Source organism: Lycium barbarum, chromosome 10 (genome assembly GCF_019175385.1).
Source record: "Lycium barbarum isolate Lr01 chromosome 10, ASM1917538v2, whole genome shotgun sequence".
Classification (NCBI taxonomy): Eukaryota; Viridiplantae; Streptophyta; class Magnoliopsida; order Solanales; family Solanaceae; genus Lycium; species Lycium barbarum.
The window spans coordinates 96,133,558-96,149,905 of record NC_083346.1 but is presented as its reverse complement, the minus strand read 5'-3'; the positions used below and the strand labels follow the sequence as shown (position 1 = coordinate 96,149,905).

General features: G+C 33.2%; 1 protein-coding gene across 5 annotated transcripts; it reads right to left on the bottom strand.

Moving 5' to 3' along the window:
• Positions 1 to 7,527: 7,527 nt before the first annotated feature.
• LOC132615096 (protein COFACTOR ASSEMBLY OF COMPLEX C SUBUNIT B CCB4, chloroplastic) lies at positions 7,528 to 15,792 on the bottom strand. 5 transcript variants are annotated; one of them, XR_009572547.1, is made up of 10 exons: positions 15,566 to 15,791; positions 15,311 to 15,483; positions 12,898 to 12,997; positions 12,699 to 12,772; positions 11,386 to 11,561; positions 11,129 to 11,199; positions 10,874 to 10,957; positions 10,033 to 10,187; positions 9,830 to 9,939; positions 7,528 to 8,241 (listed from the first exon to the last, which is right to left on the bottom strand). XR_009572547.1 is itself a non-coding variant. In XM_060329650.1 (8 exons), the coding sequence occupies exons 1-8, from the start codon at positions 15,698 to 15,700 to the stop codon at positions 10,131 to 10,133; spliced, it is 870 nt and encodes a 289-aa protein (XP_060185633.1). In that variant the 5' UTR covers positions 15,701 to 15,791; the 3' UTR covers positions 9,952 to 10,130. The 5 variants fall into 5 exon arrangements, 1 of the variants encoding a protein (XP_060185633.1); XR_009572548.1 differs by having other exon boundaries at positions 7,528 to 8,238; XR_009572546.1 differs by having other exon boundaries at positions 7,528 to 9,939.
• Positions 15,793 to 16,348: the final 556 nt, after the last annotated feature.

The following is a 16,348-nucleotide window of genomic DNA, read 5'->3' as shown; positions in this document are numbered from 1 at the left end:
TAAAATCGAAAATATAATCCAAATTCAAAATCCAAAAGACAAAAATTTAACATAATACTCTTATGTCAAATTCCAACGTTATATAAGTAAGTTTCAACATAACATAAGTAAATACTCCTATAATTCAAAAGAAAGGGAAAATATAAGTCTATAACCTCATTCACAACGAAATTCTATTTAATAACGTCACTTATTATCAGTGTTTTAAAAGGCGGGGGCGCAAGGCGGGGCGTTTTACATACGCCTCGACGAGGCGTAAGCCTCGAGGCACGGGGCGTAAGCCCCATGAGTATTTAATTTTTAGTATTTCTTAAAATAATAGAATTACATTAAATATTTTTAAATATGTAAAAATTACATAAAAAAAATAAAAGAAAACTGTAAATAAATGAAATATATATATATATATATATATATATATATATATATATATATATATATATATATATGTATATATGTATATATATATGTATATATGTATATGTGTGTGTGTGTGTGAGCGCGCGAGCGCTTGATCCTCACAAAAAAATGATCAAAGCCCATTATACACCGCTTATAACTTGTAATTATATATAACATAATTTTACAAGTATAAACAATACAATGAAATAAAAGCTATTATAAAATGCAAAACAATTCTAACATTTGACTTTCAAACACGAAAAAAAACACAGTTTCTTAAAACACTATTACTATCATACTATTCATTTTATCTCCCTATAAGCGAATAATCAATAAAATTTATCAATATTACAATTAAAACATAACTTCTTCATGAACAAAAAATAAAATTATATGATAATTCTGATACATAGGACTTATGACCAATGACAAGTGAAAATGTACAATTCCGCTATGCGTTTTTTTTTTTTTTTTAAATAAGTGATATTCACCCTCACGACGTTCTCAAATAGTAAATATCCAATACTACGACTTGTTATATGAGTTACACCCAATCTTCTATTTCTATAGATGAAAAACTATTAAGTATCATTATTTTGTTAAACAATTATGAGGGTGAATGATTTTAATTAAGGAATTTAAAATATAATTTGTGTAAGAACTGTTAGGCGAGCCCTGGGCGTTGGGCGTTAGGCGTGTTTAGGGCGTACGGTTGGGCGCTTAGGGCGTAAGCCTCATAGGAACTAAGCCCCGCACGTTAGCCCCAGGGCGTTTTGCCACTGCCCTGCCCCGAGGCGAGCCCCGGGGCGAGTCCTGACACTGCCTTTTAAAACAATGTTTATTATATGCCAAGTTTGTTAATGACTCATTCTTTCTAATATTAAAAGATGTAGTTTCAAAAATTAGAATATTAACACGGTTATGCTAAAAGAATAAAATAAAAAACTAAAAAAAATACGAGCAATTATATGAAGTCACAAGAAGTAAAATTTGGGAATGAGAAGAAAGGAAATGAAATATAAATACTATAAAAATAAAAATATATTTAAAAAATAAAAATAATTAAAAAGTAAAAATAAAAAAGAAATTAAATAATAGAAACAAAAAATAAATCAGAAAAAAAAGAATAAATTAAAATAAAATATAAATTAAATTAAATAATAGAAATAAAAAATAAATTAAAAAAGAAAAGAAATTAAAATAAAATAAAATTAAAAAGAAATAAACTAAAAGGTAACCTATAATTACAGGGTGTAATTACATCCAATTCTCAACCCCCCCCCCCCCCACCCCACCCTCTTGAGAATTGGAGAGTGTAATTACACCTTCTCAATTACATCAATTCCCACCTAACTGTGTAATTACCTGGTCAAACAAATAGGCCAAACTGTGTAATTATACCCAATTCCAATTACCTGGGTGGCTTTCCAAATAGGCCCTAAACAAATCCGATAAAAGACAATTGCATTGACATTATTATTAAGCAGTGTGCGTTTTACATATGCCTCGACAGGGCGTAAGCCCGTGGGTATTCAATTTTGGGAAAATGTACGTGGCATAACTAATACTAGTACATATTTATATTTAGTAGCTATAGTTTAGATAATTACATCCTATAGCTAAGAGTAATATGTTAAATACAATTAATAGCTACATATATATTTAAAGTAGAATACCTTATTATTATTATTTATAAAAAAAAAAATGACTGCTTCTGCTCTCAGCCAGACCGCCGCCGGAGCTCCGGCGAACGAGCTCCGGCCACCCTCCTCTCTCTCTATCGTCTACTTTCTCTCTCTAACGTTTGGTGTCTCTATAAGAAGTTTTAGGATCTCCTAACGATTGAAATATTCTTTCGATCATACCAGCAAATTTTTAAGTAGAACAGCTTGTTGTATTACTTTTCTGGAGCAGCATCCACCGTGGTTGGCGGACGGAGTTAGATTTAGTGGTGGTAGTCGAGGTCGGATCTAGCAGTTGGCGGGGATTCAGTGGAAGCAGTTGGCGGAAGACGATTTTCGGCCAGATCTACCAGCGGAGGCGTCGGGCAGATCTGAGCCACCGCCGTCTCTCTAGTCTCCGACGACCAAAAAATACATTGTATTTTCCAGATCTGACCGGAAAATACAGTTTATTTTATTTCTTTTTGGGATGTATTTTATTTCATGTATTCAGTATTTGAGTGTATTCGAAGGAGATCTTTTTGTATACAAACGAATACAGTGAATTTGAAGTGTATTTTATTTCTTGTATCTCAAATTCGAGTGTATTTATTTCTTTTTGGGGTGTATTTTGTTTCCTGTATTCAGTATTTGAGTGTATTCATTAATTTTTAGTGCAAAATTAAGTGTTTGGGAGTGTATTTTGAAGGATTTTTTTTTTGTATACATCCGATTTTACATATAATAAACTGAATAAAATGTAAAAGTAGCTACAAATGAATACAATTGAGTTGAATACACTTGACTTGAAATACGACTTAGTTGAATTGAATACAACGAAATCTGACTCAGCCGAATTTTGAATACAATCCGAATTTTGAATATAATCTACTGTATCGCGCGAATACAATCTACTGTAGCTACGAAATGTAATTAGCTAAAATGTAGCTATGCCTAATAAAAAAACCCCTCAAAATGTAGTCATTTATATAAGTTGCCCTTTAATTTTTAATATTTTATAAATTAGTAAAATAAACATATAAGTAAAGAATACATTAAAATTGTAAAAAAAAAATAAAAAAAAAATGTATATATGTATTATTAACATGTTGCACGAATCATTAAAGAAAAATCATGAAAAAGTGAATGACGTAAAGATGCATTACACTAATAGCATAACTATGATGAAATATAATTAGAGTTGTAAAAATGATACTCTATCCTAATAATTCAAAGATAAAAATGACAATAATATAAAGTTATTGTTTTAAAATCTAAAACTATATAACAAATTAATACCCATTATAACACAAATAGCTAGAATAGAGTTTTCAAAACAGTATCTAAACTAGAGCGATATCAAAAGAAATTCTAAAATGAAAACTATTTTGAAAAAAAAATAATTGAAAAATGCTATAAAAAATTTGAAGAAAATGCAAGCATGGAAGCATAGTAAGAATTGGATGACAAAACTCTTTGCTTTGTAATTTGCACTTTGCATATAAAGGTCTAACGTGTATCTGTTACTCCGTAAACAATAAAGAAAAGATTATGAAATTAGGATAAACAATTAGAATTTTTTTTACTTTTTGAGATTTTTAGTTTGAGAATTTACTATGAGTTAACTTTTGGATATTTAATTTTTTTAAAAAAAGATTTATTAAGCAATTTTGGCTCAAATTTGAAAAAGTTCTCGGAGCTTGCGCCCCAAATGAACGCTCAGACTATTGGGGCTTACGCCTAGGCAAACACTTGCAAGGTTGGGGCGTACGCCTAGCACGTACGCCTCGGGACATTTTTGGTATGCCTCGCCCAAAAACGCCTTTTAAAACTAAGCTATTAAGTTGTCCAAAAATGATTTTGAGGATTTCCATTTTTTTTAACTCAAATGGTCCCTTAAGTTCGAGGATATGTATGTTCTAGTCCTTATTGTGAAAACTAGACATTTGGTTCAATTGACAGAACGTCCAAACTGATCATAAAAAGGAAACTACTTATAACAATAACACCTTTTTTTTTTCTCACCCGGTGTCCACTACTCACATTGGAGCCCGTCTAAATACGAATTCGAGCCGCGTAGGGCTTATTTGGGAAAATTGCTCCCAAGGATTTTTTCATATCCAGGGCTCGAACCCGAAAACTTGACTAAGGGAGGAGCAGCCTCATCCACTGCACCACATCCTTGAGTGGTTATAGCAATAATGTCACTGGTCTAATAGCAATCCCAGATATTTTCCCGATTTTATTTTTCCTCTAATTTCAACACTAGTCACACAAAAACAAAAATGTCCAGTTAAGAGAATCATTGTGAAATTAGAAAAAGGATCTGTTAATAATGAAAAAACTAGGCGAAATACATAAGCGGCCTCTTATACTTATATTTGCATTTGACAATTGAATCAGGAGTGGTATTTATTAAACACTTCTACTAGTCAAAGATGGTTTATTCTCGTGGAATGCTATAAACGTTTGCCCTGGTCCTGGAATGCTTCTTGTGGAGCAGCTCCATCGTGCGAGAATTTGGACTGATAGTCCATATTCTTTAACAAAGTGGTGCACTCATAGTCCAAGCCTGAAGTTCGTAAGATTTTTAGCAGAAAAAAAACCCCTAGATCACATGAATTTTGGGAAAATATCTCAAAAGGTCATTGAACTTTGAGAAACTATGTAGTAAAATCATTGAACTTTGCTATATATCAATAAAATCACTCAATTTTAGCCTATTATCTCATAAAATTACTCAACTACATATGTCATCAAAACAAATCTAACATAACAATATTAATTAATTACTTTGTGCCATGTAGATGTGGGCCCCACAATAAAATAAAATAAATTCATATCTTTATACCCACACCCACTCACTAACCCTTCATCCAAATCCACAATAAAATAAAATAAATCCATATCTTTAGATGGGCGAATTCATAATTTAAACATTGTAAATTATAAAATGAGAAAGTGAATTTTGAATATATAAATCTGTATTTATTAGACTTGTTTTTTTACAAACATATAAATCAACGTTCAAAGCATTGGATTTTATCGTACTTGCAAGTCCTTCATTAAATCCGACTGTGTCTATGATTCAACATTTGTTATAATCAGTGGGGCTAATAACTCTTTGTTTTAAATGAAAAAAACAACTTATTTTGGTTAAATATGTTGCATGTATTCCCAATACTTCAAAGCCATATCGTCACTATTTTGCATCCCCTCCTCTTAGTTTTTTGGCGGACTAGCTATGTGTAATTTTAAGTTTTTTTTTTTTTATTCTCTTTTCATGTTTATCGGTTTCACTATTAACGAATTTTATTGGTGTTAAAATTAATGTAGATTAATTATGAAACTCTCACCATCAAGACCTATATACATATTTGTTCAATTTTGTACTGACATTATGTCTTAGTTATACGGATGATTTGCTATACCATAAGATAGATTATTGTCATGCCCTTACAAACTTCAAGCATTAAAATAGTTTTAATTTCAATGAATCAGCTGTGATTAGTGCTCTTCTTTTTTGTTTCAAAATTGTTATGTGTTGCTTAAATAATTTAGCATTTGAGTCAATTCTTTCACATGGAACTTTTGAAACCCACAAGAAGTTCTCCTTTTTCATAATCTTTTTTTTTACACCATGCTGCACTTAATTAGACGCTTGTCAAAACAAATAAAGTATCTTTTATTTGTGTGTGTGATAGAGAGAGATCAAAGTGATGTTTTTCACTTATACTTCTCACAATATAAACTAAGTGAACCTTTTAACATTCTTAATTATCTTATGTGAAAAATTTACAGTTTATAGTACTTTTCTTTACAGTTTTTCGTATATCTAAATCTTAATTTCAATATTTTATAATATTCATTGTCTATTATTGTGGAAATATGGGTTTTGGATGAAGGATTGGTGAGTGGGTATGGGTATAAAGATATGAATTTATTTTATTTTATTATGGGGCCCACGTCTACATGGCAAAAAATAATTAATTAATATTGCCATGTCAGATTTTTTTAATGACATATGTAGTTGAGTGATTTTATGAGATAATAGGCTAAAATTGAGTGATTTTATTGATATGTAGCAAAATTCAATGACTTTACTATATAGTTTCTCAAAGTTCAATGACCTTTTGAGATATTTACCCCATGAATTTGCTTTCCCTCCAAACATAATGCAACAAAAACAATATCCCTCAAAGTTCATCCTCTTATATTGCAGCTTATTAAATCATGATAAGGACCAGGAAACTTTAACATCACAAATTAAACCTTGAGCAATAACAAAAGAAAATCGTCCAGAACTTTAAGTTAATAGGTTTGAAAATCTATCGACACAAGAAAAATCATAGATGCGAGCTTCCTTCATTAATGCATTTGTTGTATGTCTCAACTTTCATCGGGGCTTGGACGTAAGATCGTGAAGTTCATTCTCCAAATCTATTATTTATGTGACGTTCTCCTTTTCATCTCATTTTTTTTATTGCCGGCTTGTGAGAAGAAAAAAGGAAAGAGAAGAGGATTGTACAAGTGAAAAGACCACTGTCAACTTTGCGAAACATAATGTACTTGTATTCTTGTGTGAGCAGTTGACATTTTTATAAGAATACTTCATTAAGCTTAAAAGTAGAATTATGAAATTAAAGAGTTGTCATGAATGGCGAAAATGTCAATCTTTTTTAAATAATTTTTTTAAAACATGACATTACATAAAATAAAAAGGGAAGATTCTTTTTCTTTATTCTAATTGGGAGTAGAAGGGACGTTGGAGACGGAGCTAGCAAAAAGATTTTTACGGAGTAATTTCACTACAGAAAAAGAAAAAGCGCTTACCGTCAAAGGTGTGTGCCTCTTGCTACCATTAGTTCATGTATATGGGACACAAGATCTTAGGTGATATTTGCTTGAAAAGATCCACACACACACACACACACACAAAAAAAAAAAAAAAAAAAAAAGAGAGCTTGCATAACTTTTTCATTGAGTTTTTTCAAACTATTTTTATTTGAGTTGTTTTAGCAAGAAAAACGTTTCTTTTTAAGATTTCTAAACTCACACATAAACCAAAATTTTGAACTCCGTGAAATACTCCCATATGAGATGGAATGGGAGTAGTATATTGTTTTTAAAAAAACCCACTCCAAAAATTGAAAATAATTTTCTTTCAAAGATATAGTGGTTATTGTAAAATAAAAGTGAGTTTTAAAGGTGAAGAGTCTCTGTATGATAACAACAGTGCATGGTTAGTACCAAAATAATTATCCTAACTCTATCAGAGTGTGGCGAATGCCTATGATACACTAGGGAAAAATGTACTGAGGTTAATAATAACAAAGAATATACTACTAAGAAAGATGATGTAAATTAGGATGAGACATCTTCAGTTAATTTAGGCTTTAAGTTTGTATCTTTTATCATTTAGTTAGGATTGATCACGTACGTTTATCTGCTCCGATTTTAGGAGTTACGTTAGCACAATCTATCTTTTTTTGCTTTGTATATAAACTCTAATAGAGGCTCATAATACACACACAATTGCATTCTACTTCTCTACAATTATATGGTATCAGAGCCAAAATACTCTAACGAGTATGCCGTCCAAGATCCAATTTTTTTTCTCCGCACAAGTGGCCCTTTCCACACCCGTTGTTAATGCCGACTCAGCCCCTGCCTCAAACACTTAATTCAATTCAACCCATTATCATAGCTGCCCATTAAACTATCTGGCAGCCACAATTTCACCATCGAGAAGGCCCAGATTGCCACCTGTTTCATGGCCATGACCTCTATGGTCATCTTGATGGCACTAGTTTGTACCACTCCTCACTGAGGCTGAGTATAGGGCGGTTGCTTCTACCTTGTCTGAGACAAACTGGATCACCCACTTGCTCAAGGATCTTCATGTGCCGCTCTCTGCTGCTCCTATAATACTTTTCGATAACCTTGGGGTCACATATATTGTTGAAAACCCGATACATCATGCGAAAATGAAGCAACTTGAGGTTGATCTTCTCTTTGTTCGCAACCAAGTCCGCAATGTCCTAGTCCGAGTATCACACGTTCACTTCCCTGATCAAATGCAGATCCGCTCACCATGCGGATGCTTCCCAAGTTAGGTGTTGTCTCTTTACACCTAACTTGAGGGGGCGTAACAGAGCACGTACAACTCAGAAAACTGCTGAAAATTAGAATGAGTCATCTTCAGTTAATTTAGGCTTTAAGTCTGTATATTTTATCATTCAGTTAGGATAGGTCATGTACGTTTATCTGCTCAGGTTGGCACGACCTGTTTTGTTTGCTTTATATATAAACTCCATTGGAGGCTCATTAATACACACACAATTTCATTCGACTTCTCTCCAATTGTAATTAAATCATTTAGTTGAACTATAAACAACACATCAGGCAAGCATACTTCTGTTAAGCGGGGCAGGGCGGGCGGTTTAAAACTTGTCCGGATGAAGGATTCACCCACTCCATCGCGTCCCCTTGGTCATCTTCATCGGCATATAAAGAGATGACATCTTTTCATTAGAACGCTTAATTTGATTCGGCATAGCAAAAGTTTGAGCTTCAAAACTGTAGACTCTTTAGTGTTAGTTGCTGCTTTTGCTAGACAACCCAAAAGAAGGGGGGGGGGGGGGGGGGGGGAGGGGGGAAAGAAAAAAAAGAAAAGAAGGAAGTTTTGTTGTCTCTTGGAAAACTATTACAAACTATGCCTTAGAAGATGGGAGGTCCAGGAACGAAATCTCAGTTATAGCTTTCTCTGTATTATAATCTTCCTCATTTTCTCACAAGAAGTAGGGGTGTACAAAGTAAACCGACAAACTGCACTAAACCGATAAACCGAGTCAAACCAAGAAAAAACCCGACTAGTGGTTTGGTTTGACTTGATTTGGTGTTGAAAAAAAAAACCCGACCATAATTGGTTTGGTTTGGTTTTAGCTAAAAAAAGTCAAACCGAACCAAACCAACCCGATATTACATGTATTTAATTTTAAAAATATTTTATACAAAAAAAATATTTATTTGTAATGTAATTTATAAATATTTCTTAAATTTTTTCGGTAGTTTTTAATCTATTATCATATTATTCAAGCTTGAACTTAGAATTTTGAATGTCAATAAGTTTTATATCCTATGGATGTTAGTAACTCATATAAAGTCCTAACCAAAACCAACTCAACACTAATACTAACAAAAGAAATTCAATTTACCACTAGGAATGACAATAATGTTGGATATATATTCTTTAGTTTTGCATAATTGGTTTACAGAGTGAAAATACATAACTTAAGTTTTTTTTTTCTTGTCATGTAATTAATATTTATTAGCCGTATTTATTTTAGCATGACTTAGTATTTTTAGATCATGGTCATTTTCTTTATGGCTTATTAATTAGCAGTATTTATTTTAACCTATTTTATTATCTTTTGTAGAATATTTTAATACAATGTCATCACTCTTCTCACATTTTGTGTTATTTTCTTATGAAACACCTTAATTATATAGTTGTATCTTACTAGGACTAAAGAAATATTTGAAGTAAAAGTTATATGTTTTGTATCAAGACTATTCCGAAAAAAAAAACCCGAAAAACCCGAGAAAACCGAATAACCCGAGAAAACCCGAGGTTGAAAAACCCAAATTTTATTGGTTTGGTGTATAAATTTAAAAACCCGACGCAATTGGTTTGGTTTGGTGTTTAAAAAATCCGAACCAACCCGGTCCATGTACACCCCTAACAAGAAGTATGAAAATGTTACCTCCTTGGTATCTAATCCTATCACCAATCAACATGAAAGCAGATCTTAAGCTCACAGGGAAAATCATTTCAAAGCAAACAATCATGGAAAGAAATTACCACTCTTTGTTCCTGCAAATGATGAAATGAACCAATAAATGATATAGCTATATTCTAGAACCAATGGGCCACCTGTGTAACATAAACTAAACAAAGGTAAATCACCTTGAATGAAGAAATGGTGATTATAGGCAAATGCTTGAACTTAAGATACTGCAGTTTAAATGTCTTGAAACATCTATCTCGCACTGCCACTAGGAATGTTAAATAACTTTTGTCAGTGTAGCATCTAACTTCTCTCCAATCAATGTGATCCATGCCTGTCAAATAAAGGAGAAAAACACAAGGCTAAGTTCACCAATATAAAGGGTGAACTTCACAGATATTTGAACTAGTTAGATAACAAATAGGGCTTATACACGCTATAACTACAATCATCCTAAGTAATGCACCTAGGGTGTGTTTGGTATGACTGAAAATGATTTTCAACCAAATATTTCGCGGAAATTAAGTGATTTTCCTACTCATTTTCTTGTGTTTGGTACGCAAGTTGGAACATGTCATTTTAAGAGCATTTACATATATTCAAAGCAAAACACTATAAGATTTTTAAATAGGGAGTGCAACTTCTGGTGTGTGTGTGGGGGTGGGGTGGCGTGGGGGGGGGGTTAGAAGGAGTGGGGATAGGCAGGGGTGGGTGGATAGTGCAGGGGTGCGTTGGAGATGAGCCGGTATGGTTTTATTGATCCAGAAAATGTTTTACCTCAAATCTTTAAGGAAAACACTTTCCAAGATATTTAATACAACCAGACAAGGGAAAATAGGAAAATATTTTCTGTCATACCAAACTCCCCCTTAAGGTTACCCAAAAGTTATTCTAGATAGTATGAATGATATAGGCCTCAAGGAAAAACATCTTTTATCAACCACTTTCCAAAATCAAAGGTAGGGAAATATCCGTAACTATATAAGGCATTATAAGCACAACATGAATGGTTATCCATACCTGGTCAGAAGATGTGAATCCTCTGATCATATCACCACCAATTATGGCAATTCCTTTGTCTCCTAGAGGTTGCAAGATTACTGCCTAGTAAAGTATTATGGTTATTAATAACCTTTGCCTGAAGTTTGAACCTCTAACAAAACATAATAATAACAACTGATAGTGGACTTGGGTGAAACAAGGCAAAGTGTCGAACCACAGAGGAAAAGTGGGGTGGTGGCGAGAAAAAAATAAAAGTGCAGGAATTAATACGACCTGTGTATTTGAAGGAAGAAATGGTAGCTCAGACTTCCCAGGATAAAGAGATAAGTTGGCCAAGTAGCTCTCTGAAAATACGGACAATGAAGGTCATGTAATTTAAACTTCTGGTCTAATGATAAATTTAAACATCTTCATCTTTCAAAACCTGCTCTCAGGCTTGTAGTTTCTTTTGCCCACTTGCTTAAAGGAATAAGAAGATATAACTGTATCTTAAAAGCTAGAATGAAAGAAAAGTAAGTGATATCACTTACGTGATGCAGATTTTAAAACTCCTTGGTAAAGTGATCCTTCTATCAATTTATTAGTGTCCACAACTACTGCTTCACTTCCATTAAAGAAAGCAAACCCAATTTGAAGTATACATTTTCCATCATAAACAATGACCAGAGACCTGCAGCATGTGACATCTGACAGAGAATTCCATGCCCTGAGGATGGACAAAAAAGCAAGAGTAACATATTAAATCATCAAGAAGTCACACTTTCGTGATGACCAAAGTTTTTTCGTCTAAAAACGTCAGGAAATGCATATAACACTGCTTTCTTGGTTACATATCATTTGCATACTGGAAGAGCATGTTTAAGGATTTATTAATGCATTCTCTTGCAGGACGAGTTGTCTATTACTCCATCAGTCCCAATTTATGTGAAGGTGTTTGACTGGGCACGAAGTTTAAGAATGAAATAAGACTTAACTTGTGGTCCAAAACAAGTCCTAGATATTTGTGTGGTTATAAATCATCTCACTAAGGGTAAAATGGGAAGTTTAAAGTCAAATTATAACTAAACTTAAAAAGGTGCCATTCTTTCTGGAAATGACTAAAAAGGAAAGAGTGCCACCATAAATTGGGACGGAGGGAGAATATCAGTGCTGTAAAGCTCACAGCTGCAACTGCGTTGGTGAACAGAAAATTCATGCGGTATTGACTATTTAGAAATGATGCCGTCTTTTCATTTATAAAACCAACTATATTTCAAAGCATCAAAAGCTGCTCTTTCCCACTAGCATTTACACAAAAACAGAAAAACAGCATATTTAAATGGAAAATCCACCCCCTACAAACCCCTTTCCTCAGAGGCCAAAAGGCCAAAAGTAGCTTTTCCCACTTTCTCACCCCTTGGTGACTCAATCCCCAGATTCATGGTAAGGTGGAGGGTCCCACTAAATCAATGTAAGCCTCTCTTGTCAACAAGAAACAACTTCTCTAAATACTTCAAAAGACATAAACACAGAATACTTATAAGTTCAACGACTAATTGATAAAGTCTTTTCAGTTTATATCAATAAATATTTGACTGTAGAACCTAGCTCTCTTCCCTATGACTTGGCGAGGAGTATCATGGAACTTTCACATGTATGACGTTAAATTTGAATTTTCTTAGCTAAGAAAAAAATGATCAGCTTCATATTTTCGAGTACAATATTTATTCATTAATTAAATTATGTAATATGTATATATATGAACAAGCAGACAAAATTAATATTATAAGTGATATCCAAGTATAAATATGAGCAAGTTATAAGGACCACTTTCATAAAAAGTTCCAACTCTTAGATACAATACCATAGCAGCTCAGAAATAACAAAATCTGGTAGGTGAGAAGCTATTCTTTGGCACTCCACGCCGTTAGGATTTACCTGAAAACAAAGAACTTAAATAGTTCAGTTACTATAATGGTGTAAGAAATGAGCTGAGGAGAGACAGTGGGATACAAAGAAAACATGTGTGTATGTGTGTGTGAGTGTGTGTATACCGCCCTCACCACAGATATGGATTTTGGTCGAATAGAAAGCCAAACAAGGCCATTTAAGATGTTCGTGACTGCCAAGCCAAGTGTTAATAAATCTGCTCTGGATTGAGAACTGCATAAGTTGAAAGCAAATAGTTAAAATAGTGGTCCAAGAACATGCAGAAAATTAAACTAAACGTGAGATAAAAGGAAAGAGCTGCTCCTAAAAGAAACATACTTGTTTCAGTTCCATATGAATATGATTGTGAATCCACTTAGGCATTCAACTCAAAATCTATGGGTAATAGGTGTAGTAATTTAAGAACATTATAAACTAATTTGGAAAAACTTGTTTAACCAACATGGGACTTTTTTTTAAACTATATTTTTAACACCGTCCCTCGTGTTTAACTCATTTGATCTCAAGATAACACAAACGAGCTTACTAAAGTTGGGCTATGATCTCATGTAAAAGAACCAAAACATCTAGTTTAAAACCTAAGGCGAACAGCCAAGATCTTTACAAACTAATCAGGAAACCTATATTTAACAAATGTGGGACTTTGTTCAGACTATGTCTTTAATAATGACAGAGAAAATTACTGAAAAAGTTTTGAGATGGCTCAACATTTGAGGACACGTTCCCAGCATAATATCATAGGTTTTACTGGTAATTGGAGTTATTAGGGGAGTTCAGCATTTTCTTCCAATTATAAGCAACTACACACACACACACTCTGTCCCAAAAAGAGTGTCTCTTCTATATTTAGTAAGCTGACGGCGAGTTTAAAACCACAAGATTCAATGATCTTTTAGTACATTAAACACATCTTTAATTTATAGGACCACAAGATTTAAAAGTCTCTTTTTATTCCTTAAATTTTGTGTCCAGTCAAATTAAGACACTTAAATTGGGACGGAGGGAGTATAAGGTTTTTTTTTTTTATTATTATTATTATTATTATCAACAACTATATACCCCTATGGGATGGTCAATATCAAAAAAGATCTACTACAACCGGACCCATCTTTTATAACAATATATTGTTATAAATGACATAATTTTTTGGAGCCGATTTTTCATGGCCTTTTATATGAAATGTTTTCTATAGCATTTCGCTATAACAGCCAAAAAAAGTATCATAACAAACAATGCCGTTATAGATAGGCTTGCCTGTATAATCATTTCAAGATGTAAAGATGGGGCAATTAAGAAACATTACTAACTATTTTCAAAAGGAAAAGACCTCAGCTTTCTTTGTTTCTAAAATGAAAAAAAGGCATTCCTGTTAAAAGATGTCTCTCTATTCTATTCGTCCAAAATCTCATTTTGTTAGAGGATTCTTTAAATAGGTATAACCTTACAAGGCAAAACTTGCATCAAGTCATCTACATTATGTCAGATACAAATCTTATTTCATACTTTAGTAACACTCTTCGTTTCCTCTTAATATGACTTGCAAGTTGCAAGTATATAGATCAGGAGGAGTGTGTCTCTGTGTTTTTCTCTTCTTCATTCCCTTTTAAACCAAACTTTAGCTAAAACACTTTGTAGACATCAAAATTTTACTGGATTTGAAGTAGGACTCTACAAGATGAGTTTAATCCATCTTCAAACTCTAAACTCGGTTAGGGTTTCTTGGAGGCTACTCTACCATAAATCCTAAATCATGCCTATAAAAAGGGGGGCACACTTTCCTTTGAAAGGCATCTCATATATCCCATAAACTCATGGGTATTCAAAAAGAGGTCAATATGTGGTCGGATATTTCTTGACAACCAAATACTTCAAAAAAATCCACACATATCCAAATCCAAATCATCCTACATTCGAGAAATACGCTACTAACGGCCCTCGAATTACGGAGTATATTTAGGAGAGAAGAATTAAGGGAATATATAGATTTGTACTCACAATCTTGATAAATGAAATCACTCTTTTTATTTAATTTGTGATTGCAGTTTATTTTCCGTACTTGAGATTTTTTATTTATTTTGTGATTGAGAAAATTTGTTGCAAACACACTTATGATAACAGATACTTCGAAATTCTACGAGAATACTTACCTTCTTCTTAAATTACTAATTACCTATAGTGGGTTTTTGTAAGTAACCTTATAGTGCGAGCATATAAAAATTAAACTCTTCATATTACCAACATTCTCGAAGTACTTGAAAAATATTTGGTCTACTCATTGTTTCAAGACAAAATATTCTGGGACACCAATTTCAGCCCCAAATTCTGTCTCGTTAAAATTTTACAGCCATTTGTACCAAGCTTCTAAGAGTAACAACTTCGTGTTGAATCAAATTAAAACACATAAAATGAAACGGATGATATATAAATATATAAGGCTTGTATTAAAGTGTAGTTTCAGGCCACAACCAACACATTGATTTGATAAGCGGCGTAGGTATGAAAAGGAAGAAAAATAATGTAGTTAACCTGCTAGCATCAGCGACGGGAGCAATACCAGAGACGGTGCGATTGAAGAGAACAGCCAATAAAGACAATCCACCGACGTATATTGGCATACTTCGAACCAAATCATCATTATTGGATACCCAATCAGCTATCCATTCCCTCCTTGGCTTCGGCCCTCTATACCCACTTTCTCCCTTCAAATGACAACACAAAGGCATTTATAGAAGCAGAATTTGGCTAATTCTGTTCAATTATTCGTGATGTGGAATATAATACCTGGGAACTTAGAGAAGCCTTAGCGGTAACAGTAAGAGTGCGAGGGAAAGAAGAGAGACGAGGAGGAGAATGGACAAGTCCTTTTTGTAGCTGTTGCTTTAACGGAATGTAACCAACCACATTTCCCGCTTCCATTTTTCTCTCTGATTCTGATTCTGATGTTCCTCAAACGGATAATAGCAGCTTACTTCCAATCACAAATAAACAAAAATAAAATAAAGACGTCGTTAGAATAATGGGCTGGACTAGGATTTTGGGCGTAAAGAAGGAAATTATAACCCAATACTGGAGTACCCTTCTTTTGGGCTGGTCTTTATATTGGGCTGGTCTTTATATTTGCTCATCATTTATGCTTTCTTTAATTTTTGCCTCTATCGCTTGTTTAATGAAAGTTTTTTGACGAAATTACCCTTACCCCATTAAAACCTTTTCTATTTCGTTTTTTTTTGCTTCTTCGTTCCTCCTCTGTTTGTGTCTCTCTTATCTGTTCGAAAATTTAGGTACGAATTTGGATCTTTTGCTCGTTTCAATATTTGTTTTTATGTTAAATTGTTGTTTGTTGAATTGATATCTTTGTCTTCGTCGTTTTTTATATTTAATTGATCCTTTTTTATTTAAAACTATTTTTTAGCGTGTTTTGTTAAAGTTTCTGTATGATTTTTTGAACGTTAGTTTCATTTCCCATGTTATATCTTGGTTTTTTGAATGTCGTATTATGTTGTTGCTATGTTTTTGTTGATTTTGATATGCGTGTTGGTTTTATTTGTGTTGAATCTTTGAAGT

Coding starts and splice junctions, on each gene's coding strand:
- LOC132615096 (XM_060329650.1), bottom strand. CDS start 15,700: ATGGAAGCGGGAAATGTGGTTGGTTACATTCCGTTAAAGCAACAGCTA. Junction 12,998..15,310: donor CCCGTCGCTGATGCTAGCAG/GTTAACTACATT, acceptor CAACTTATGCAG/TTCTCAATCCAGAGCAGATT. Junction 10,958..11,128: donor TTCTTCCTTCAAATACACAG/GTCGTATTAATT, acceptor ATACTTTACTAG/GCAGTAATCTTGCAACCTCT.